The sequence below is a fragment of the Anguilla anguilla genome, chromosome 8 (assembly GCF_013347855.1).
Source record: "Anguilla anguilla isolate fAngAng1 chromosome 8, fAngAng1.pri, whole genome shotgun sequence".
In the NCBI taxonomy this organism is placed as follows: domain Eukaryota; kingdom Metazoa; phylum Chordata; class Actinopteri; order Anguilliformes; family Anguillidae; genus Anguilla; species Anguilla anguilla.
In genome coordinates this window covers 12,378,594-12,403,323 of record NC_049208.1, presented here as the reverse complement: position 1 = coordinate 12,403,323, position 24,730 = coordinate 12,378,594, and the positions used below count along the sequence as shown (strand labels likewise).

At 48.2% G+C, this 24,730-nt stretch overlaps 2 protein-coding genes across 7 annotated transcripts in view; one reads left to right on the top strand and one right to left on the bottom strand.

The window, feature by feature from the left end:
- LOC118234115 (brefeldin A-inhibited guanine nucleotide-exchange protein 1-like) overlaps positions 1 to 8,454 on the top strand; it is a 39,007-nt gene extending 30,553 nt beyond the window's left edge. Inside the window, exons 25-39 of the mRNA XM_035430458.1 lie at positions 8 to 177; positions 491 to 642; positions 1,283 to 1,455; positions 1,784 to 1,944; positions 2,485 to 2,615; positions 2,933 to 3,062; positions 3,285 to 3,420; positions 3,752 to 3,890; positions 4,121 to 4,193; positions 4,532 to 4,670; positions 4,958 to 5,097; positions 5,525 to 5,693; positions 6,076 to 6,214; positions 6,903 to 7,020; positions 7,634 to 8,454. Of these exons, the coding sequence (XP_035286349.1) occupies positions 8 to 177; positions 491 to 642; positions 1,283 to 1,455; positions 1,784 to 1,944; positions 2,485 to 2,615; positions 2,933 to 3,062; positions 3,285 to 3,420; positions 3,752 to 3,890; positions 4,121 to 4,193; positions 4,532 to 4,670; positions 4,958 to 5,097; positions 5,525 to 5,693; positions 6,076 to 6,214; positions 6,903 to 7,020; positions 7,634 to 7,798 (2,135 nt within the window). The 3' untranslated portion in view covers positions 7,799 to 8,454. The remainder of the gene's footprint in view (positions 1 to 7; positions 178 to 490; positions 643 to 1,282; positions 1,456 to 1,783; positions 1,945 to 2,484; positions 2,616 to 2,932; positions 3,063 to 3,284; positions 3,421 to 3,751; positions 3,891 to 4,120; positions 4,194 to 4,531; positions 4,671 to 4,957; positions 5,098 to 5,524; positions 5,694 to 6,075; positions 6,215 to 6,902; positions 7,021 to 7,633) is intronic.
- A 193-nt stretch (positions 8,455 to 8,647) lies between these two features.
- LOC118234114 (centrosome and spindle pole-associated protein 1-like) lies at positions 8,648 to 24,031 on the bottom strand. Of its 6 annotated transcripts, none has more exons than XM_035430455.1 (30): positions 23,830 to 24,030; positions 22,038 to 22,149; positions 21,359 to 21,452; positions 20,911 to 21,014; positions 20,564 to 20,650; positions 20,058 to 20,410; positions 19,730 to 19,822; positions 19,360 to 19,458; positions 18,717 to 18,808; positions 18,334 to 18,430; positions 17,863 to 17,920; positions 17,442 to 17,713; positions 17,029 to 17,147; positions 16,335 to 16,428; positions 15,851 to 15,971; positions 15,378 to 15,525; positions 15,131 to 15,274; positions 14,841 to 14,950; positions 14,041 to 14,190; positions 13,811 to 13,954; positions 13,595 to 13,705; positions 13,082 to 13,148; positions 12,459 to 12,588; positions 11,904 to 12,037; positions 11,567 to 11,674; positions 11,206 to 11,249; positions 10,965 to 11,028; positions 10,645 to 10,748; positions 10,251 to 10,371; positions 8,648 to 9,923 (listed from the first exon to the last, which is right to left on the bottom strand). In XM_035430455.1, the coding sequence occupies exons 2-30, from the start codon at positions 22,134 to 22,136 to the stop codon at positions 9,724 to 9,726; spliced, it is 3,561 nt and encodes a 1,186-aa protein (XP_035286346.1). In that variant the 5' UTR covers positions 22,137 to 22,149; positions 23,830 to 24,030; the 3' UTR covers positions 8,648 to 9,723. The 6 variants fall into 6 exon arrangements, with proteins under 6 accessions (XP_035286346.1, XP_035286344.1, XP_035286342.1 ...); XM_035430453.1 differs by having other exon boundaries at positions 11,567 to 11,670; positions 11,900 to 12,043; positions 23,830 to 24,029; XM_035430451.1 differs by having other exon boundaries at positions 11,904 to 12,043; positions 23,830 to 24,028.
- Between the last annotated feature and the right edge of the window lie 699 nt (positions 24,032 to 24,730).

The window sequence follows — 24,730 nt, the reverse complement described above, 5'->3', positions numbered from 1 at the left end:
CCCGCAGTGGACTTCGTGCGCTGGCTGTGCGCTGTGTCGATGGACGAGCTGGCCTCCCCCATGCACCCCCGCATGTTCAGCCTGCAGAAGATTGTGGAGATCTCCTACTACAACATGGGCCGCATCAGGCTGCAGTGGTCCCGGATCTGGGAGGTCATCGGAGATCACTTCAACAAGGTCTACTGTCCTACTGTTCTTACAGAGTTACTGTGTGAGGCCAGAGTCTCTACTCAAAACACTATGGGCTACGCGCTAGTACAGTACTATAATTATAACAGTAATAATTATTATTTTTTGTATTAATATTATTGTTATTACAATTTTTATATACCTTGTGCACCTAGAAAGGTGTATAATTATGATAAATTATGGTAATTTTATTAAATTATATATTAATTGGATTTAGAGCTAAACTCTGATTCTTGTGGCTGTTGCTGCTTCATAATTCTTGAGCCTTAAAGTTTTATTGTATTATGTATGAATGCCTCAGGTGGGCTGCAATCCTAATGAGGACGTGGCCATCTTTGCCGTGGACTCCCTGAGGCAGCTGTCCATGAAGTTTCTGGAGAAGGGCGAGCTGGCCAACTTCAGGTTCCAGAAGGACTTCCTCCGGCCCTTCGAACACATCATGAAGAAGAACAGGTACAGGGCTCCCATTACTCATTAACCCTCCTGTCTCTTTCTAAAGGCGGTGTGTGGTCTCACACTCTGCGTCTCACCACGGTGTGTATCGCTTAACCCCGGGGTAGGTGACTCACAGAGGAGTGATTAATCAGCCGGGTCGTTTGGCTAATAGCATGTAAAGCCCTGAGACTGAAGACTCCCGGCGCTCAGTTCATTAGGCTGAGTGGGAGGCGGAGGTCGGGGGGGGAGCTGTGCTGTGACAGGCAGCCCCTCACTTTAGCGCCAGTGATTTATTCCGTTCAGTCTGCATCACCGACGCCCTCGTTCAGGGTGACCGGCATCGCTCAGGTACCTCGTATTAACTGCTCACACAGTCGCTAATGTTCTACCTGAGCAGTGTGGGGTTAGTGGCTTGCTTAAGGGTGCGACAACAGTACCGCAGGATTCAAGCCTGCAACCCTCACGGGGTCAAGTTCCCGAACTGCCACAACTGTGCTTCTGCCCAGTCCCACTCAGAAACCGAATGGTCGACCCGCTGTGCAGTCTGTATTTCTGGAACATGAGGCCCACGCGCGGTCTGACCGCTGGTCCCGTTCCTTGACCGTGCGGTTATTGAGGGTGGACTCCTGCGCGGTCGCCCGTGCTTTTCTCCGAGCAGGTCGCCCACGATCCGGGACATGGTGGTGCGCTGCATCGCGCAGATGGTGAACTCCCAGGCGGGGAACATCCGCTCGGGCTGGAAGAACATCTTCTCCGTCTTCCACCTGGCCGCCTCGGACCAGGACGAGAGCATCGTGGAGCTGGCCTTCCAGACCACCGGCCACATCGTCAGTAAGCCACGCTTCATTCTCTGCCTCTCTGTGGGTGGAAGCGGTTATATCTGCCTGTTATTATGCAACCCCCCCCCCCCCCAATTTAATTCTTTCATTTTTTATTTAATTTTCTTACATTTTCCATTTCATTTGATCATTTATGTAAGTAAAAAAAATAAGATGAAAAAATTGCCAGATGCAAAGATTTTGCATACTGTGTTATGAAGATTTAATTTTGTTTCGCTGAACCTGCCAGGAGAAAAACTGCTAGGACTGCAGAAATGTAAAGGATGAAAGTGCTCTAAAAAGTGCCCTGAATTTAGCGCTGTCGTTCTGGCTCCTCCCAGCGAACGTGTTCGAGAGGCACTTCACCGCCTCCATCGACTCCTTCCAGGACGCGGTCAAGTGCCTGTCGGAGTTCGCCTGCAACGCCTCCTTCCCCGACACCAGCATGGAGTCCATCCGCCTGATCCGGCACTGCGCCAAATACGTATCCGAGCGACCGCAGGTGAGGCGAAGGCCGCAGGTGAAGCAGGGTCCCCTGAGCAGGTTCTGCACATGGCCCGGGGTGACATTTACTGGCTGCTAAACTTGAGTTGGTTGACTCCTCTCTCTCCTTGCATTGTAAGCTGTACTGATCTTGAGCCACATCTTAACTACTGGTGCTCTTCCTAATTAGCATTAAGCTGTAATACCATGAAATTGGTTCAATATGTTCTGTTCAGTGGTCCAGTTATGATTGACAATGTTTATCACGGCTGTTTTTAACACAATATATATTCACAATGGGTGTTTCAATTATGTTTGTCAATTTCTGCCAGCTGAACTGGTGTTCCTCTAGCTTGATTGCCTGCGCTGTGTGTTAAATTGCTGAGAAATAAAGGGTCTCCTGATTGGTTAAATGTAAATGTAGTGTAAATGATTGGTCCATTGACAGCTGTGACTGACAGCCGATGATAGGTGCTGCAACATAGGGGTTCGTGAAGGCTCATTGTCCCTTCGCGATGACGGGAAGTTCTGACACGCCCCTTCCTGTTCCCCTGGCCAGGCTTTCAAAGACTATACCAGCGACGACATGAACGTGGCCCCGGAGGATCGGGTGTGGGTGCGAGGCTGGTTCCCCGTCCTGTTCGAGCTCTCCTGCATCATCAACAGGTGTAAACTGGATGTGAGGACCAGGTAAGAGATAGGGGCTCCCATCTTTCAAAATAAAAGTCCCAAAACTGCTTTCCACACTGTTCGCCTTGCACAAGAAATGAATGAATGACCAAATGAAGGATGAAGTTCCTGGACTTCCTGTTCCTGACTTACATTTTGAGAAAATACTTTATTTGACTCCGATTAGTAGCCTGTATTTTTATATCTTGAGTGCTGTTACTTTGTGTTGTTTATGATGCCACCAAAGATTTTTGGATTCTAAGAAATGAAAGAACAGAAGAGAATGATGTGGAGAGACCAGGTTTCAGAGGTTTAACTGTGGTATGGGGGCGTGGCAGGGGTCTCACAGTGATGTTCGAGATCATGAAGACCTACGGACACATGTACCAGCAGCACTGGTGGCAGGACCTGTTCAGGATCATCTTCAGGATCTTCGACAACATGAAGCTCCCAGAGCAGCAGACCGAGGTGAGCAGGTCTTCGTCACACGCACACACACACGCACACACACACACACACACACACACTCACGCACATACACACACACACATACACACACACGCACACACACGCATACACACGCATACATTCGCGCACACACACACGCACACACACGCTCACACGCACACACGCACACACACGCTGTTCAGCTGCAGTAACGTTTTCCCTGTGTTTGTGTAATGGCCGCAGAAAGCGGAGTGGATGACCACCACCTGTAACCACGCGCTGTACGCCATCTGCGACGTGTTCACCCAGCACTTTGAGTCGCTCAACCACGTGCTCCTGGACGACATCCTCTCCCAGCTCTTCTGGTGCGTCCAGCAAGGTGAGTGAGGGGCGAACCTTTCATTTGCACGTTGTTACTTACACCCCATTAACACTGCGGCTATTCAGATACATTACATTTATGGGGACACACAAGAGTGAGCAAATCAAACATTTTAGTATTTCATTAGCAGTTCCACGTAGCATTATTCTCTCTCTCTCTCTCTCTCTCTCTCTCTTTCTTTCTCTGTCTCATTCTCTCTCATCGCGTGGTCTTTCACTCCATCTCTCTTACACACATTAAAATTCAAGATGTGTTATTGGCATGGAAAACGGTCCAGTGACTGTTCCCATTAAATAATGGCTGTCTGCTCTCTCTCCCTTGGCCTCAGACAATGAGCAGCTGGCCCGGTCAGGCACCAACTGCCTGGAGAACGTGGTCTTCCTGAACGGGGAGAAGTTCAGCCCCGACACCTGGGACAAGATCTGCAACTGCATGCTGGACATCTTCAAAACCACCATCCCACACACGTGAGGGAGAATTTATTATTAACTGTGAATTACTGTGATACTCTATTTAACTTGCCAAGTCTCAAGGTCTTTTCCATCAGACTTTATTACATTTAAAACTGTCCGATAGACTCTGTGGACACACTTAACTGCTCACACTGGTACTGTGGAGCAGACAGTGGCTGATCAAGTGTGAGGCTGGAAGTGTGGATGTACATTTCAGCTGGTGAACACCCTGTTTCTCTTTACAGGCTGTTGACTTGGAGACCAGCAGCATCAGACTTGGACTCTGCAGCCCGGCCGGACCAGACGGACAGACAGCCGGTAAACACACGGGCCCAGTGCTCTCTGTACTGGTCGCTACTAATGGAGGGAGGAGCCCATAATGGCTGGGCCAACTACGTGATCTCTATCACTCATGTTTATGAACCAGTCAAAACTGATTGGTTGAAATCAGTGAGATGCTGGTGGCTCCACCCGTCTTGGAGTTCATGAAGCCTCACTGATCACCTGATCAAATCTATGTTATAAAAGACCACAGGCTGATTTCTTATTAAATGTCTTGTTTATAAGATTAGATATTTATTTTGTGGGATCATATATGAATGGAGGTTGAACTTGATTAGCTGTGACATAAGCTGCCCTCTGACCTGTATCCTCAGGACTCAATTTCCCAGAAGTCCCTGGACATCCAGGCAGGCGGTGAGGATCAGCAGTCTGCCAGTAGCACTGAGAAGCTGTCCATTGAGAGCCCGGGGCAGAGCGCAGGCTCGGGCACATACGAGGACAGCCTGCGAGCCAGTGAGTCCCAAGACTACAATAAAACTTTTGAAGAATTTGTGTAGTATTGCTCAGACCTGCCCAAAGACTACAGGTAAAAATAAATCTGAGCCAACTCTGCTGCAATGTGCTGGATGCACCAGTGTCCATTTTTAAAGTTGTACCTCGTCAAATTAATAATTCTCAATACTCATGGGGTGGTTTTGGTTGCGTGCCTTTCTCAGACTGGCAGTTGCCCCTGTGGGGTTTGAACCCGTGAGGTTGTGGTTAGCTGGCCAGGTACTAAAGCCCTTCTGTGTGTGCTGCAGAGGCTCAGGAGCAGCGGCTGTTCTCTGCGCTGCTCATCAAGTGCGTGGTGCAGCTGGAGCTCATCCAGACCATCGACAACATCGTCTTCTTCCCCACCACCAGCCGCAAGGAGGACGCAGAGAACCTAGCGGCTGCCCAGGTAACATATGTCTGTCTGCCTGTCTGCCTGTCTGCCTGTCTGCCTGTCTGCCTGTCTGTCTGCCTGTCTGTCTGTCTGTCTGTCTGTCTGTCTGTCTGTCTGTCTGTCTGTCTGTCTGCCTGCCTGCCCATCAGTGTGAGTGAGTGAGGCAAGCTGACAGATACTGTAAGTAGAAGACTGAATGTGGAGTTCAGTGTTCCTGGACATATAAGCCCCCCTCCACCATAGAGAGGTACCAGATGGATTTTTTTTCAGTGGCTTTACAGGGTTATACAAAGAGTGAGGGTGAATAAGTCATTTAACCGGACTGTACTTTCCATAAAGTTTGAATACTGTCCCTGTTTACCCATTCAGATGTATTATTTTCTGATGAGCTACTGTGCATGTGTGTCTGTGCGCGCGTGCGTGTGCATTTTGGGGTCTCCAGAGAGATGCTCTGGATGCAGAGACCAGCGTGGAGCTCCAGGACCAGGGAATGTATCGCCACCTGTCCTCAGAGCAGCTGTTTAAGCTGCTGGACTGCCTGCTGGAGTCGCACCGCTTCGCCAAGGCCTTCAACTCCAACCACGAGCAGAGGACCGCGCTCTGGAGGGCAGGTGGGTCTCTGCCCCAGCCTATCCATCTGTACACAGATCTGTTCCACCTGCTGCTCCATCCATAGGCTAATCTGCTCCATTAGCCACTCCATACACATACAGATCTGTTCCATTAGCCACTCCATCCATATACGGATTCCATTATTCACTACATCCAGTGGCTGATCTGTTAGCCACTCCATGCTTAGAGAGACCCGTTGTATACCTCTTTGGCTGTGTGTTATTATAGGCTGAAGGTTAGCGTACTTCTCTGGCGTTATTATAGGCTGTAGGTTAGCGTACCTCTCTGGCGTTATTATAGGTTGTAGGTTAGCGTACGTCTCTTTGCCTGTGTTTTAAAGGCTGCAGGTGAGCATTTCTCTCCGCTGCTCTCTGTGTTCAGGCTTTAAAGGGAAGTCCAAGCCCAACCTCCTGAAGCAGGAGACGGGGAGCCTGGCCTGCAGCCTCCGCATCCTGTTCCGCATGTACGCCGACGAAGAGCGCCGCCCTGCCTGGGAGGAGGTCCAAACGCGACTGCTGAAGTAAGACCCGCCAGCACCCCACATTCCCTGTGGCGGTGACCTTCATTCATGGCCCTAATGGACCGCTGAGTCAGCTGGATTTTGTTGTTACTCAGCACTTAATTGATCAATTAAAAACAGTAGATTACACGGTTACCTCACCTGGTTTCTTGGGTCTGAATTGGCTGCTGATATTAAGGGGAAAACAAAAGCCAGCAGACCCGGAGGCCCTCCTGGGCCAGGAATGGAGATCACTGCTCTATGGGAAGCAGGTGGCTGGCTCCTGTGTTCCTACTATGGCAACCATGGAAGTGCTGGATGTTAACTAGTTTCCAGTGCTGCATTACAGTTTATGAATATTCATGAGGGGCCAGACAGGACTGTATTGTTGCAGTCTGCAGGATTTTTTGTAGTATTTTTAGGATTTAAAAAAATGAATTATGACTATATTCTAGACAGCTTTGAGTTTGAGGGTTTAAGGCTGAAATTGGAGCCCCATCTTTACAAGTTACTTAATCACAAGTAACTGTTGGTTTATTAGCAAAGCACATCCCTGGAATTAATGTCTTAAGTCTTATGGAGGGTAAGTCTTGTGTGACTTATCTCACATAAGAGTCAGCCAGGGCAGGGATCATAGTGCTGTAAGTTTATGAGCCTGATAAGGGAGGTTACATTATTCATACCCAAACCCCTCCCACTCTCCCATCAGTGTGTGCTGTGAGGCCCTGCAGTACTTCCTGGTTCTGACCTCCGAGAGCCACAGAGAGGCCTGGACCAACCTCCTCCTCCTCTTTCTCACCAAGGTCATGAAGATCAGTGACGACAGGGTAGGTTTGGCTGTTCGTGAAAATAAATGTCCAATGAGGAAGAGAAAGCAGACTCCACAAAATAGGACGCATTACGCTGAAATGTTTGTGTTCAGCCATTCATAAAAAGCACACCATGTTTTCTGCTTGTGCGTCATGTTCTTGATGGCCAGACAGAAGAGTCTTTGGGTGAAGTGTTGCTTTTTCCTCCTCTGTTGGAAGGTTTTGTCCTGAATTTGCAGTTTTAAGAAACACCCAAAAACCCCTGGCTTGTTTTTGTGCTGGAGAGCACACATCCATCCTTTGTTCCACTGTGCCAATCTCTTTTTGCCACCTAGTGGTACACCTAGGTATTTTCATTACCTGTCAGAAAGTGTCAGTACTGTTTGTAGATTGGTTTAGTTGCAGCTCAATAAAACAAGTAGGAGCAAACAGGTGCAGAACGAGTGTAATCAGCTTCTTTTGATGTCCAGGCAGCACTGCGAACTGCTGCATTTCATAAACCTGAGTGGAGATGTAGAATCTCCTGGTAATTTTTGGCTAAAGCCAAAACAAGTGCCGAGACCCCTGTCATGAAAAGGTTTCCACACCCAATGTGGTGTCTGACTCTGTCTGTCTGTCTGTCCACATGTAGTTCAAGGCCCACGCCTGCAGGTATTACCCGCTCATGTGTGAGGTCATGCAGTTTGACCTCATTCCGGAGCTACGAGCCGTCCTACGAAAGTTCTACCTGCGCATTGGAACCCTCTTCAGCATCTCTCAGCCAGCCAATCAGGAGAGAGTGGCAGGGAGCCAGTGATGGCCAACCAATCAGGAAGGAGGAGCTGAGAGCCAGAGGTGGCAGTTTTTTTTTGTTTTGGTTTTTTTGGTTGCAATAATTTAATTTTGTACTATTTCTTAATTTCAAAGAATTTGCTGCACTCTTATTTACCGATTGCACTGGGAATTTTCACTTTAAACGGAGTTACTCTGTCAGGTTGTGTGACGGAGGGCTGCTATTGGCTGATACGATGCAGGTGGATAGTATAAATTATTCAGTTTTATATGTACAGAAGCTTTTATTTAAAAAAACTGGAATTGAATATTTCCCACTAATCTGAATTGCGCCTCCACGGGCACGGATCCGTCTCAGACATTTGATGTAGCTTTCACTGTAAGTGTACAAAATTGGAAATGTAATTATACATGTATAAACTAAACGGGTGTGGGGTCTTTTGGGGAATGTAATGAAAATGTGAACGAATGTTTGTGCTTTTGAAAGTGAACTGCTGATCTGAAGCACCTTGGCTTATGTTGATGCAGAAAACCGACAGGTAAAATGTATATGGTACAGTAATGTAAAGTTTTATATGTAAAAACACGAATCTTGTACAACTGTACAAATACAGGTTATCATCACGCTACATTCTAATGAAGTTGAAGGTTAATAAAATTTTTGAACTCATTTTTGCAGTTCAAACCATTTTTGGTTACTCATTTTTGCAGTTGTTGCAAACCATTGAACTTTCTCTTCAATAGACCATTTGTAGCATAACAGAATGTTGTCTGTTGAATTGGCACTAGCTGCAATCCCAGGACAGAATTTACATTTACCCTCATACTTAAATTGTGATAATTATCAACTGGGCAAAAACTATTAAGACACAGGTTCATTTCTTTAAAAAAATATAATTTATTAAATACCATTTCCAAAGCAAAAACCAATTCACATCAAGGCAAAATATCCACACTGCATATTAAAATATTACATTTTCAGGTGATGACATTAAGAAAAATCACAGGAAATGGGAACACTGCCCGTGTCACTTTCCAAATGGGGAAAGAAAAAAAAGGAACACTCCACGTCTAGGTTTAGGAATGGCTGCTTTGCGCTACAGTGAGCTCAACAAGCAACGCCAAGCAAATGTTCAAACAACGTTCAGCTCAGCGCAGATGGGCTGGGCTACATCTGTGGTTACAGGCAGTGTCACATTTTCACACTGATGGCTTATCAAGCTGTGCAGGTCCTGTGTGTATTTGCACAGCTTTTAAATGACATGGATGGCTAAACCCATTCAATAATTCAATGTGTTCAATTTGCCAACCACACCAGCCCATCCACACGCCATATTGACCATTAAACCCCTGTAGCCTGAAGACAGGACCTAAAGCACTGGACTGCACTTCCCTTGACCCTGTATATCAAACTTAATGCTCAACTCAACCTCAGTCTTTGGCAGGGGTCCAAAACATTTTTTTACTTGTGTCCAATGTCAGCCTTCCATTTGAATTTGTCAAGTTTTCCAAGAATCTAAATTTATTTTTGATTGCTAGATTGCATAAAATATTCTTTAGAAACAGCAGAGTGACCCTCCCATTCTTATATTTAAAAGTTTTTAAACAATAAACCAGAGGTAGTATATATTAATACGTTTGGGTGCACATTAATAGTTGGACGGAGTGACACAGTTGAAGAGGAGGAAAATTCACTGAAAGCAAATTCTGCAGTAGACCAAACCAGGACCAGCACACAACTTGCACACAGACACTGTCCAGACTGTCTGCCTCTCCCTACTGACTGATCTAGGATCAGCCGTCTCAGTCTTAAATCCAACTGCAGCCGCAGGGCTAGAAAAGCCAAACCTGGATCCATTGTCAGCGCTTTCGGGGGGGGAAACTATTCTAATTGGAGAAAGTGCGGAGTGTGAGTTCATTGGCCGAGAGGGGACGTGGCAAAGACGGGGCTCAACCGTGATAGGTGGAGGGGCCGTCCCAACCGTGCACCAGAGACTCCCTACTGGACGGCCTGTCCGAGTGGGCGGGGTCGGCCCCGAGGCGCTTCAGGGTGTCCGAGGTGCCGGGCCTCGTCCAGGTCTCCGTGCGGCTGGTTTCCGTGGAGATTTCTCGGTGTGGGGCCGGCTGAGAGACTTGGGGGTGCCCTTCAGCTGCAGATGGCAGGGACAGCCATGTCACCTACATCACCATGGCAACTGTACAGCACACACACACTTCCAGCTAATTATTACACACATGCACGGCGTGCCCTCTAGCATGCCACTGCATGTAACATTACACACTACCCATCATTATCACAGTAAACATACATTCTCCCATCATGCAGTTCATTCATGGGCTGCAAATTTACCAGAAACTGTACATTTAAAAATGTTCAAATGTGCAGTTACATTGTGCCCAATTAAGCCAGCCTTCTTTTCAGTGATAGTCCCATGTTAAGACAGACCTGTAGTATAGGTACATATGCGCTCACCCACCTTTTCTCCAGTCACCACAGCTGGGATCCTCAGTCTCCTCCCCTCGATCACCCTGATGACCTTTGACCTGATTGGGCTGGGGATCTGCTAGCTGTCTCTCCCCTCTCTCACTCCCCCTCTCCTGCACAGGGGGACAAGCAGGTTCTACTGAGATCTGGCTCTGTGCTACATCCCACAACACCATTTGTAAATGAGGTAAATGATGCTTAATGCATCATAGGTTATTTGTGTATAATACTGCACTGAGTTCTGGGAATTGTAGGCATAAGTGTGTACAGCTTCTCATTGGAGCAGCCGAGACAGAAACCCCCCTGTGCTACCCCATGGGCTCTGTAGGAAACAGAAGGACTGACGGTTCTGATGTAAGACTTAGGAGTGGAGGTAAAGCACTCACACTGTGAGCCTCCACCCTCTTCATCCTCCTCCTCTCTCGGGCGGAGAGCTGCCGGGGCCTCAGTTCCGGCTCCGGGGAAACTGGGAACGCCTCGCCGTTCGGATCTGAAACGGCGAGACAAGCGAGTCACTGAATCACCCGCGAAGCCACCCAATCAACCACACTCGAGTCTCACAAGAGTCAAGAAGGAAGTAGAGCTTTTCTTAGCATGGCACATTGTAATCGGATTGGCTGACAGTAAAGTGGAAATGAGATGGATGGTTTTGAATTGGAGTTACTGACCAGGCTGTTAGCATTACTAGTTTGCACTTTTAGCTTACCGATGAATGCACTCTCTGACTCCAGCAGAGACCCTCGGAGAGAACCATCCTCAGAACACTTCCTCTGAAACAAGACAGACAGAGTGATGTCACAATAGGTCACTGCAGACACAAAGCAATCTGGACCCATGTTGAAAATTCTACACTGTCCCTCCTGTGTAATAAGATAAATACCCCCCTCCCTTCCTTCTGAGTTAAAAAGATAATTGTTGAATCGTCTCATCGGAACATGTTCACTCACCGTATGACGTACGTGGTGGACCCGAGGTGAAAGGTCAAAATAATCTGAGCAGAGGAAAAGAGAGGGAAAGCATTAGAGCCAGTCCCAGTGAGCGCGCTCAGTCAGACACCAATTAAAGCACATCCATTAGTGTGCAAGCCATCACGGCTGATGTCTAGGTTGGTTGGACAGCTTGTTCTCTCCATCATATGTACTTAACTAAATCTCTCTTCTGTTCGGAATATGATGTACTGTCCTAAAAACAACCAGAGTTAATTTCCAGGTTCTGCACTCAAATTAATCACATTAACGAGTTCAAATCCTATCTGAACCTCAGCAATGTGGAGTGTTCCAGGGGCAGAAGAGGCAGCAGGAGACTGACCGTTGGCTCCGCCCCTCCTCAGGTTGGCAGCCCGCCTCTGCTGCATGCTCCCCTCACCAGGGGGCTCTGGGTACAAGGACTGCCCTGCGTCCTCTGCAGAGTCCCTGTCTGCATCACAGAAGCATACAGACGCATGTTGAGGTGTAACATTCAAAACTCAGGAGGCTAATAGTTCACCAGCCACCATTTTGTTAGTGTCACACCAGTGTGGCCAGTATATTTGACTGGTGAGGTGGTGTCAATACCTTTGCTTTGTTTTTTATTGATTGGTGAGAGAGTGCGGTCAGTATATCTGCTCCTATTCGAGCGGTGAGCGGGGTGTGGCCTGCACACTTGCCTCTGTATCTGAGCGGTTTGAAGTCACAGCTGCTCTGGACACTGATTGGCTCTGAGGTTTTGGAGGAGGGTCTCCGGACAGGGGCCTGAATGCGCAGTCGGGCCATGTCAAACACGTCCACGTGAGGGCGCTCCCTGCAACTGAGACAGCACATCATCTCAGACTGAACACAGCTTAACACACACAGCACACACACCTCTAACACTGCATCTTCCTTTCAAGAACACCAAGGCACGATGTCATCATTTAAAAACTGACACCGGAATGAGTTGAATATAGTACTAAACTAACTACAGCCTTTACACTGTGGCCAGTTACTTACTGGAACTCAATTTGTTTCCCCACCACCAACCCATCAGAGCCAACATTCTCGCTCACACAACACCCTTACGAAACATCCTGAGGACTGGTACAAAACATAAACCAATCAATCACAGTGAACTTCCGGGGAAGGGCCCTTCAGAACACAACGGAAAGCTCTGACAACTGACCAAGGCCCAGCTCTACATCAGTGTCCAAGTTTATATGGGCACACAGTGAAATACTGCCCCCTACCTCTCACCGAGGGGCGTGTCCAGCCCCTCCCACTCAGCCTGCATCTGCAGCTGCTCCCCCAGCCGTCTCTGTTCACTGCGCAGCTGCCTGCGCAGAGCCGACAGCTCACTGATCACACCCTGCTGCTCAGCTGACACACACAGACACACATACACACAAGGTTAGTCACAGAAAAAGTGCCGTGAACACAAATTCACACCACTTGTCATTTATGCGGGTCAGATGATCGTATTGTTATTATTCAGTGTCATAATGGCTCTCACTGCCATTCAAACAGCATAGAACACCCTGCACTACAGTCAAAAAAAAGAATGCAGAGAGAGAGAGAGAGAGCTACAGAGAGAGAGCTACACATAAGCAGGGATGAGGCACAGAGAGAGGAGGTAGAGAGACAGGAATGAGGTGCAGAAAGAGCAGGTATAGAGAGAGGGAGGAGGTAGAGAGACAGGAATGAGGTGCAGAAAGAGCAGGTAGAGAGAGGGAGGAGGTACATGGACAGGGAGGAGGCGCAGAGAGAGGAGGTACAGAGGCAGGGAGGAGGCGCAGAAAGAGCAGGTACAGAGAGGGAGGAGGCGCAGAAAGAGGAGGTGCAGAGACAGGAGCAGTGCAGAGAGGCAGCATACCTGCAGCTCTAAGCTGGTTTCTCTGGGCCGGTACAGGGGGAGACTGTGAGCCTGACAGACAGCGCTCCTGGAGGGGGGGGGGATAAAATGCTCACATCAGGGTCCATACGCTACTCCAAATACTCCACTCACATCAGACTGCACAGAAGCACTGCAATCCCCGTTTCTCCATTTTTAATGGGAATGAAAGGCAATGGGAAATTTGGGAACCCCTGAATTGTGCTGCCTGAAAATCTACACCTGGGCTAATCTCTATTCGTACTATTCAGACCAGCTCACAAGAGCTCTGTGGGCTCCCCTACACTGCAGATCCGCAAAAGCACACAAATGCTTCTGGCCACAGCTAGAGAACTGGCACTGTTAGGGTTCAGCTTCCAGGCCACATGTTTACTGCATGAGAACCAGAGACCCACAAAGGAGAATCTGCCATTTGTTCTTAATGTCACACAGACTTGGTGTTAATAGAGGCATGCTGGGAGACGGTGTTCATGTGCGTCTCTCCTCGACACTCACAGAAAGGGTGACGGTGGAGCGCCTGCTGTCCACGGAGGGGGGGCGGGGCGTGTACCGGGAGCCCCACCTCTTCTGCAGCGTCGGGATTGGAGGGGATGGTTCCCTGACCACCTGAGCAGGAAGAGGAGGAGGGGAATAAAAACGGCCAATGAGATTCAACCCGTCTAAAAGCCCTCTTCCAATCCCACGGCTCAGTGAAGGAGCAGGGAAACGCACCTCCTGCAACCGCGCCTGCCGCTCCTGCTCGTACTCCCTCCTCCGCGCCTCCCTCTCCTTCTCCTCCTGCTCCTTCTTCTTCCTCTCCGCCTCCTTGCGCCGCTCCTCCGCCAGGCGCGCCAGCTCCTCGTTTTTGGCCTTTTGCTGGGGAGGAAACGGGCGTGTGATGTCAGGCAGAGGTACAGACACCCCCTTCCACCCCCGCCCTCGGGACAGGGATCCTCGCTCACCTCCAGCTCTTTCCGCCTCCTCTTCTCCTGCTCCTCCTCGTACTCCCGCAGGATCCTGGCCCGCTGCTCCTCCAGCCTCCTCTCCTCCTTCTCCTCCTCCTGCCGCAGGCGCTCCCGCTCCTCCGCCTCCCTGCACCGCTTCTCCTCAATCTGGCCCCCACAATGCACCAGGGCCACATTCAAAACCTCACACCACTCTCTCTCAAATACAGCCTTTCCCTAATAGTGTCATATTATGCACAAAAATACATTTAGAATATACCAGAATGCACTTAACCAAAATAACAACTGGATTCCTGGTTCAGCTCTACTGTGGGAAAGGGGTATAATGAGCCAGCCTGGTTCCAGCTCTACAGTGAGAAAGGGGTATAATGAGCCAGACTGGTTCAGCTCTACAGTGGGAAAGGGGTATAATGAGCCAGCCTGGTTCCAGCTCTACAGTGGGAAAGGGGTATAATGAGCCAGCCTGGTTCCAGCTCTACAGTGGGAAAGGGGTATAATGATCCAGCCTGGTTCAGCTCTACAGTGGGAAAGGGGTATAATGATCCAGCCTGGTTCAGCTCTACAGTGGGAAAGGGGTATAATGAGCCAGCCTGGTTCAGCTCTACAGTGGGAAAGGGGTATAATGAACCAGCCTGGTTCAGCTCTACAGTGGGAAAGGGGTATAATGAACCAGCCTGGTTCAGCTCTACAGTGGGAAAGGGGTATAATGAACCAGCCTGGTTCAGCTCTACAGTGGGAAAGGGGTATAATGAACCAGCCTGGTTCAGCTCTACAGTGGGAACAGGGAGGACACACACCTGCTGTCTGAGGCAGTCCTTGTACTTGTCCTGCTGCTGAAGCTGCTGTGGTGTGGGCACGTCTGTAAACACGCTGCCGCGAGCGAAAGGAGACTGCCCATACGTAAAACCTGACGGGAAAAAACCAACAGCCAGGTCTGACAGGCTGGAAACGTTACCGCAGAGGAAATGCACACTGCAGAGTGCGAGTGGTCAGTGTGAACGCAGACTGCAGAGTCCGAGTGGACAGAGTGGTCAGCGAAGCACCAAAAACCATGAAAAGAATCTTTGGCAGCAGGATTGGGGGTTACCTGAGACTCTGACAGAGGAGGGGGGTCTCTCTCCTGTTTTGGGGGAAGGCTCTTTCCTGTCACTGGACCCTAACTCTCTCTTGTCCCGGGACGAAGGGTTCAGGTAGGCCTCCTCGTTAGTTTTGTGCATTTGGTTTAGATCACCTGTTGACACACATGACCCCAGTCACACAGGAAGTACACAGGAAGAACAGGAACTTTAAAAGGGTCAGGGGGGTCATAGTTGAGGTCAGCAGGGGGGACGTACTGATGAGGTTTCCTTGGCCGTCTTTGAGAGGGGCTCCGCCCCCGCCACGCCCCCAGGGGTCGTAGGTCCTCATCTCCGCCTCCAGCCGGGCCTCGTCCCGCTCCCTCTCCTCCTTCTCCCTCCTCCTGCGCTCCTGCTGCTCTCTGATCTGCAGCCAGAATGGCCAGATCATCCGTCAACAGCTGCTCTACCCACCATGCCCACAGGTACGATAAACGCCAGACGATGAAGGACACATTGGTCATTTACAGAACGACCAGAAGCAGAATTATGCGATTGTGTCTGTGGGCTGTGCAAGAGAGTGGTATGAGAATGACATAATATAAACATTACACTCTCTCTCCTTACCCCTTCTTTAAACAAACCTGCACAGCACCACTAAGTGCACTGAGGCTGAGAACCCAGCTGTGTTCTAAATGAAGAGCTCTCCTGAATATAAAGGTGGTGTTTGTGGGCGGGGCTCAGGGGCGGACCTGTTGCTTGAGCGCTTCCTGGTAGCTCCGCAGGCTCTCTTTGGCCTGCGTCTCATCCTTCCCTGGCGGAAAGACACCAGCCCGCGGTCTTAAAGGGCCAGCGTCCCTCTGACTGGAGAATCTACGTGAATACACACATTGCACTAGGATTAGCTCATTATCAGAGGTTAAAGTGCAACTGCAGGTCTGTTTACCGGATGAAAGTGAATTTGCCTGTGCTGTGTGTGTGTGTGTGCTACGCATGTTCTGCGTGTGCGCCGCACGAGTGCGCATACACCTGCTGCGGATGCACAGGTGGGGTTTAGGAGTACTGGTGGGTCAGCACATCAGAGCTTGCACACCTCTTCTGGTGCATAAGTGGAATTATTAGGTAACTGCAGAGGATTATGAATTTACACATTGCATTATAGTCTTACCAATTGCATATTAAAGACTGGTACAGAGTCAAAAATAAAATATTAAAAAAGGATAAAGCCAGACTCACGGTGGGTGGGGCCCAAGGCGACCGGGCGGGGCCAGCGACTGCGCTCCAGACAGAAGGTTCAAGGCTGTGGGCGGAGCCGCTGCAGCAGGTCCATCTGCAGGAGACACAAAACACCAATCAGGGCAGAGCACCACCACCAACAGCATCTTCACCAATACGACACCAGCCGCCACATTCTCATTATCCAGTCTAATGCACATCCTCTTTCTATGTAAGCCACAGTTTATACTTCTTACATAGGATCTACTGTGTTTCTACAGCAGTAATTATATGTACTGAAGTCTTACAAGTTAAGCATCTTGTACAAAAGGTACAAAAGCCTGGGAAGTTGGGGCATGCCTAGAAACCAAACCGGTAACCTTCCAGTAATAAGGCCAGTGCCTTAAACCCCACGCCTAATGCTGGTCCTGTGTATAGAGCCATTTCTCCACAATGATGCCAAACTCCACTTTGGAAGGGTCTTACTGCGATTAAATGTTCTCTACGACTTCTTAATTAATACCTCATTACAAGTAATTGCAAATTCAATAGGTACCATCATTAGGTTTGATTTCTTTACATTTCTTTTATGTGGCTGAGGATGAATAATCTCAGCCCAAGACAGCACAGTGCCCCATAGTGCACCTCAGGAGGCATTTCTGCACAGTAAACCTCTAGCACCTTAAGAACAGTGAGTTTTGGGGACTGCACTCACAGTGGGCCAGGCCTGGGTCCAGCGGGTCTCGAGCGCCGTAGTAGAAATACGCATCATCATACGGCGTCCTGTACATGTCACTCAGAGTGGACGGAGGAGGCTGAGGGACACCTGAGAGTCTAAAAATCAGGCACAGTACAGACTCAGCATTGGCTTAATCAAACCAAACGTAAACCACAACCATTTTTAAGAAGAACGCCTGACCCAGGATTAGTTTCTAAGGACATCATTTATATAAAACATCGACATGAAGCGGTCTAGTCAATCACAAAAACACCTCAAAAAACAATTCAAGGAAAATGCCTGTCAATTACATTTTAATTTTACGGAACTTTCAGGAACTTAAAATCAGTATTCTAAATATTAATATACACAGGACTTTCAAGTAGCATGAGAAAATGTGTCAGGTGTACCTGGCGGCACTGAGGTCTCCCAGGTTACTGGAGGGCCCTCTGTGGTAGTCCTCATGGACAGGGGTGACCCCGCTGGTCGTGCTGCCTTCCAGCACCCCCAGGGCGGCGCCATAGTCCAGGAGGGGGGACTGGAAGGCCACACGTGGTCTTTCAGGGGGCAGCCTCTCATCATGAGCCGCTCCCCCCAAGTCTACCCTGCTAGGTGCATCTAGGCCACGCCCCATCTGGGAGGAGTTGCGCCCCATTGGTCCAAAATACCTGATGCGGTCAGGCTGTGACCACCAATTAGCATCAATGTTAAAACATTACAATTATTACTTAGATGAAAATGAACACAAAGGATTTCTCTGAAATGCTAAAACACTGCAATCATCAAGTGAATAAATTACGTCAAGACCTAACAGCATAAGCCTTCACTCACCGGTTTTTCTGGGTCTAAAGCTCCTGTGACAGCAACTTTATGCTCCAGTTCTTTCTCCCTAACAACAAAAATGTAAATAATATTAAAACAAATGCCATACAAATATGTTCTAAATACAATAAGCACAAGAAAGTTCTCTCAACAGCTCATAAGACAGTGTACATCCTCTACTGCAGGAATCAAAGCTCCAGAGATCAATAAACATGATAGCATTGGTTATACAGTCTTATCACCCAGGGATGTTTAACAGTGCCGTTAAATCTACATAATTCAGGAGTGTCTGCTGTAACGCTACCCTAAGGGGAAGCTAAGGAGCCAGAGCTGTGAGCAGGCCAGATCCTTCACTCAAATGGAAAAACTGGCATAGGCATAAAATGATGTACCCTTGACCTCTCTACATACCACAAAAGAAACATGACCAATCAGAGAGCTAGGAGTAGTGAGTGACATGCTGAGGTAAAGCCTGCCCACCTCTTTCGGTTTCTTTGCTGTTCGGCCATCTGCTCCTGCAGCTCCTGTCTGTACAGCTCTTTCCTCCTCTGCGCAACAGCGTCTGCATCTGCAGCACCTGCGCAGTCATGAATCATCTTTAACTCGCAGAACACACATGAACTCACAACCCTCTCTCTCTCACACACTCACACTGCTCATTAATACGGAACAAATATGTAACTACTTAAATGTACAATGATAGAATCTACAATACACTGCCTGGTTTTTGTGTTTTTGTGGGAAAAGACCCTTCAACCCACTCAGCTTTAATAATGCTATTTAACGCTAATGCTAGCTAGCGCTAAAACAAACCATTTCAGCGAATCGGACAGCCCACACTGGTGAGGAGGGATGGATCTCACCAATCATCAGCCCCGTGGCGAACTCCGCCTCGTCCTTCCTGACGGTGGACCTGGACTTCTCATTGGGCCTCCCCGGCCCCGCCTCCTGAAGCCTGAAACGTACCCGCATTTTACCCACAATCCTACATGGCTGACGGGGCTCTCCACAGTAGGATTCCCTCTGGCTCCCGTTCACATCAGCTGTAGGGCAGTTCTGCAGCCTGCTGGCTATTCGTCAATAGCAGAGGAAAGTGACTGCCTGCCACCCCACTGCCCACAAATCAACAGGCAGGCTGTTCAATCACAGTGCTCTCCTGTGGATCGATGCAGCTCTTCTGGCAGAACCGCTGACTGAGCGCACGCTGCACTCATTTAATACCTCCCTTTACACTGTATTCTCAAGGGAAACACCTGCAGCTCTATGTGAAAATACACAGCAAACCGATTACAGAGACCCAATTTACACCAACACAAGCAGGGCAGTGTTCTGAACAAGCCTATAAAAAATATACTTTGGCAACCAACCAATAGAGACCAAGTGTTCATTACAGTAATTAATTATGTAGACACCGCTATCCAGAGCATCTTGCTAATGCAATCGTGGTTGGTGCCCGCCTACAGAGATGCTTTGGGCAGACGAGACCCCGTGAGGAGAGAGGGGTACCTGGGTTTTGGGGTTGTGGACAGCGTCCCTAGGCTCTCGTCCCTGCGGTCATCGTCGCATGCGGGAGGAGGCTCCGCCCCTCTCCTCTCCCTCAAAAGCCTGGAGCACAGAGACATCAGACTCCTCAGTCTTCCCTCCCGTAGCACGACTTATGTCATGCTGACAGCAACACATCCCCGCTGAAGTGCGTGACAAAGCATGCTGGGAAGGTGCACGGCTGTCCCCACCGCAACACAGACAGGGACCTTCTGTCAGTGTGACATACAGCAGGGTACTCAAGAGGCACGGTCACCATGACAGCAGGCCCTGCAGGGGCCCTCTGGGTCGGATCAGTGGTGATTGGACAGTGACAGCTGCTGGTAAGCGGTACCTATTCTCATTTCGCAGTCTTTGCACATAGCGGAACATTTCCGGGAAGTCTTCAAAGTCGTTGAGACCCCTCTCCCTGAGTCTCGGCACATCTCTGAAACAGACAGACAGCAATTCATACCGTCACTGTGTGAGGGGAAAAGTGCAAAGTAACAAATACTAAATTGCATTCCAAATGAAGAGAAAAGGGGAAATATGAATTCACATTAAAAACCAGGGTAAATCTTAATAAAGAAAAGGATGATTGCCTTCATGGGAGAGTGACAACCCACAAACCCCATCACTAACACGCCTCTCAGAGCCATGTGGAGGGAGGGGTTCAGTCCTACCTGTCAGCTCTGTAACGTCGCCCCCTCCTGTCCGTGTGGCCCGGCTCCTGGCTTCCTCTGGGTGCTCTCCTGTCCAGGGCAGGAAGCTCCTCCTCTTCCTCGTAGTCCGAACAGTCCCGCCCCCAGCCGAGCTCAGCCCTCGTGCCCCTGGGCCTCTCCCATTGGTCCAGCTCCCCCCCTGGTCGGTAGCCCCTCCCCTCGTGAAGTCTCCGCCCCCTGGGCACCGCCGGTCCAGACTGCCCGGCCTCTATCAGGGTGGTGGCGTCTTTCCTGGAGGGGGGCTGTTCTCTGATGGTGGGGGGTCTAGGGCTGGGCTGATTTTCGAGGGAGTACGAGGGACCTTTGGAGAGGGCCTGCAGATGGGGACAGAGTCGCTTGGGTCCAACTTGCAGGGCAGCCCGATTTCCTAACTTACATTCATCACAGTGTTCAGTATCAGCACACTCCTAGTGAAATGGATGTAGAGCTTGCTTCTGTAAAAGCACACACAGAAATGCCTATTCTACCTGTGCACGTCTGCTCACTGTGAGGGGCAGGGAGAGGCCGTGCTGGGAAAGCCCTGCTTCCCCTGCAGCTACATTCACCTGCTTTCCCTAGAGCACAAGATAACCAAGAGAAAACCCAGTACAGTAGCATGGCACAGGGGTCAAGGAACAGCACTCTGGAGTTTAAATCCTGAGATGGGCACCAGTGATACACCCAACGCAAAGGTACCCTACATCGTTACTTCAACTTGAAATATAAATCACAATACAAATGGACAATAGGGTTACACTTGTTCTACCCACGATGAGGATGTTTGCAGGTGTCTACAGGAAGCGTGCGCTCATTGCTGAAGCGTTAAGTGGCTCACCTGAGCCATGTAGCGCCGGTAGTCCAGACGCAGCTCCTGCTGTAGCCGGTGCTTCTTCCTCTCATAGTCCTCCCCCAGCTGTAAGCTCAGGCCGGCACTCTCCTCTAAGGGAAGGTAAAGTGCACACAGAATCACCGCTCAGATTACATACATAAGTCAAATCACGACAGCACAAGCACCACACACGCTCTGAAGACACCTCAGGTTATTACTCATGACACTTACAGGCAGAGAAGTACAAAACCGGTATAAACGGAAGTACAGGCACTGAAGGAGCAACAAAAAAGAACCAAAGAACCAGACAATAAAGAAAAGTGACTACATTCCCTGTACACAAGAACTGTAAATAAGCAAGTATTTCAGAAGCCTGTGTGGGATTCTTCTCTGCGTTAGCAAATGCTGATCATAATGTCTAAAATTGCAGACTCTCTGCAGAAGGGAATTTTACCTGGATTGCTGGGAGGTCTCTGGACCGAGGACCATTTGGAGGGAGGGATATTTTCCTTTATGGTGGAGTTGTAGGCATTGAAACCCTTTGTCTGCTTAGAGTCCAATCACCAAAGAATGAGAAGAGATAGCTTTACTACATTATATCAGTGCCACATAACACTCAGCATTGATAGTTTGCACCACCGAACAGAAGTGTGAGTTTATCCTACAGTTTCACCCCAGATATTTGATTGAATTTATCCTCATTTTACAAAACACACAAAAGCATAGACATACACACACTTCCTTGTGTGTTCGGAGATAGAAATGCATTAAAATTCTCTTTACACTTTTTCCCCCTCCGTATAACACATCCATTAAATGGTTGCTATTCTGCTGCACTTGCCGTAATGAGTTTAAAAGCGATTTTGCTTTCTCTTAATGATGGTATTAAAAAATAAATAATCAACTAGATCCCTGCAAAATGACCTCATTTACTGACGCATTTGCCGGCTGCCATTTAGTCCTTGGTTAAACATACTCCAACACAAAAACTATTACCCTGCAGAAAACCATGTCACTGAGCTTCACGGTTACAGTTTGAATGCTGCTGCTTGTACAGAACCACAGCCAGTACCACACACCCTCGGCATTGCATATGGAGGCTGCAGGCAAAATTGAAAAAGAGCAGAACTAACCCTGATTTCCAGATAGGGTGGATCCTGAGCCAAAATGGCCCTCTCCTCAGCCACTTTAGCCTTCTGCTCGGCAAGAAAGCTCTCCAGGTCATCGTCCATCTTCCTTCAGTGCCTACAAAGTATGCACATAGCAAAACCCATACAAAGCACTGAGACACTGTAAAATGCCAATTCATTCTCCTGAATGACAGACAGGCTGGCAGCCAATTTCAATAGAAATGCAGATGTCCAAAAGTAAACCCTCTGGTTTATAACCTGTAGATAAAGAATTCCAGTCCACACTAATCAAAGGAGGCTTTACCATGCTAGAGCCCCAGTCTTCAATCCTCCAGCACAATCCAGCACACATTCAGCCCTGTGCCCTCTCCAACACCAGGAAGATTTAGCTCTGTCTCTAGACAACTCCAGCAAAGCTAAGCACTTCTTTACCCTCAGTCAAACCTCCTCTCTTAGAGCTCTGCATCTGCTCCCTCTAAATAACGCTGTCCAATCACTTAGAGTAATAGAGCAACAGACAGGCAGCTCGCCTCAATACGCTAGAGACGCCCACATGGCTCACTGATCTAATCATTTTTACAGTAGTCTTTGCCACTTGTTGGCCATTTCATTAAACTGCTTAATACGTTCAACTGTGCCCATTTTAGGATAGCCTTCTTCCTCAAATTCAATCTGGCATATCCCATGCTCCCCCCTCCCACCACAATTTTGAACAGAAAATAAACATGTTCCAGCATCGTGAGGCAGGAGTACAAGGAGAACAGCATTAGGTCTCAAAATGGGCACCATATGCCCCTATAACTTTTTTCCTTTCTCTACATTAAATTAAATTTCACAATTTAGATGATTCCAGTCAACAATCTTCTCTCAGTAGGAATGCCTACACATGTAGCTAGCTTTGTATGAAATGGATCAAGACACCTGATCCATTCAAAGGCCAAGGCTTCTGAAGTGTCAGGTTTGGCCCGTGAACGATTTTGGTGCGCTCATCACTTTTTAAATTTTTATATAAATTGTGTGTGTGAAAAAGGCCTTACAGCTACCATGGCCTGACCCGCAGAACTGCAGAACCTGATGGAATCCAACGGGGCGTGACGTTACCTGTTGCAGAACAACAATCTGATAAGGTAATTGCGTACTGTCTCTTTAATATCCGTTGTCAGGCAACCACCGCGTTGGAAGTGTAACTTTAGGCCAGAGTGTTATTCCACCGTATCTAACATTAGCAACATTAGCGCACCAACCTCCCATTCCCAACCCACTTTTAACAAATAGTCATGTTTCCATGATCAAAACCATACAAAGTGAGTGAGCTAGGTAGTTGGTTAGCTTTCGGCAAAATAATTTCCACAGAATCTATAACGCCGCTATCTTGGCTAACACTGAAGTGGTCTACCAGTACCAGTTTAATTTTTGGACAGTTTTCTTGATTTTTTCCCCACATTGTAACGTCAGAAAGCCTGCTAGGTAACATAGCCAACTTATTAACATATCAAAAAAATAACATTACCAGTTAGCTCTAACTAACGTTTGTCAGTTGGGACAGTTCACAGCCCGCTAGAATGCCAGCAAGCTCCCTCCAAGTGCAATTCTTCACGGCCTTTTCACTTAGGTAGGCTAGCATGCTAAGCAGCTAATGACGTGTAAACGCCCGCTTATTTTGCTGGACAAGCGATACAATCTAACAGCTACCTAGACAGCTGCTGGCTAACATGTTTCCGATCTTATATTGATTCCTTCCTTCCATAGGTTATGTCAACTAATGGCAACCATCGGCTGTGAAATGTGTACTTACAATGTTTAAGAGGCGCTCATATGCTGCAACAACTATAATCCAGGCAATCCCCAGAGATCCGCGGAGAAATGCCCAGAAAGGCGAAAGTTGTCAACGACTATGACCATCTGTTAGCTATATCGTCTAGCTAACAGCTGCAGCAACTAGCTAAAATCTAGGCTACTTGATTCAAAGCAGATGGACTATGTTCGCCAATGACAAAGAACCGCGAAATTACTTGTACGGCGACCTCTATTGGACCGGAGTGAGATCAAAATGACATTTCGGGTAGTAGTAGATAGTTGTAATGGCATGTTACAAGTGAACAGAGGTTGTTGCCATTACAATACATGCGTCCATGAATCAACAATACAGTTGATTCGTGGATGTTTTGGTGTATTTTGCATTCAAGGACAGGCTTATCAATAAATGTAGCTACAATGTAAGATCATGCATACACCTGGGCTTCATAAACGATTAAAAGAAACAAATATAGGTACCTTGCTCATTACTTTAGACCGGCAAACTGTAATTCTGTTTAGTTGGGGAAGTATGATTAGCCGATTTTCGATATCATGCGTCATCTACTTTTTAAAGACATCATTTCGTTCCGTTGTTAAGGTCCTTGCAGTTCCCAAACTACTAAACGTACGGCAATTATTCAATTAACAATATTAAACGCCAATCTATCAAAAATGAGGGCACAGCATAAAGAATTATGCGGTGGTGTCTATTTTTATACGGTCTATGGGTGCTGTGCATTTGTAAATGCTGTCCTGTGGAGGCCGCTGTGACTTTTTTTACGTCCTCAGTTTGAGTGCGTTTCCCCATGACGTTAAGACCGAACCATTCAATTAGGACGCCAGAACTAACGATACATTTGCAAATAAAAATAAATAAATGCATACACCATTTCATATAC

Bases quoted from the DNA above. Each gene is read 5' to 3' on its own strand.
- LOC118234114 (XM_035430453.1), bottom strand. From the start codon at position 22,136: ATGGACGATGACCTGGAGAGCTTTCTTGCCGAGCAGAAGGCTAAAGTG. The intron at 15,526-15,850 runs GTCCGCCCCTGA...TTCTGGCTGCAG, and splicing joins AGGAAGCGCTCAAGCAACAG to ATCAGAGAGCAGCAGGAGCG. The intron at 9,924-10,250 runs GTGGGTGAGCGC...TGCCATCTGCAG, and splicing joins CTGTGGTGACTGGAGAAAAG to CTGAAGGGCACCCCCAAGTC.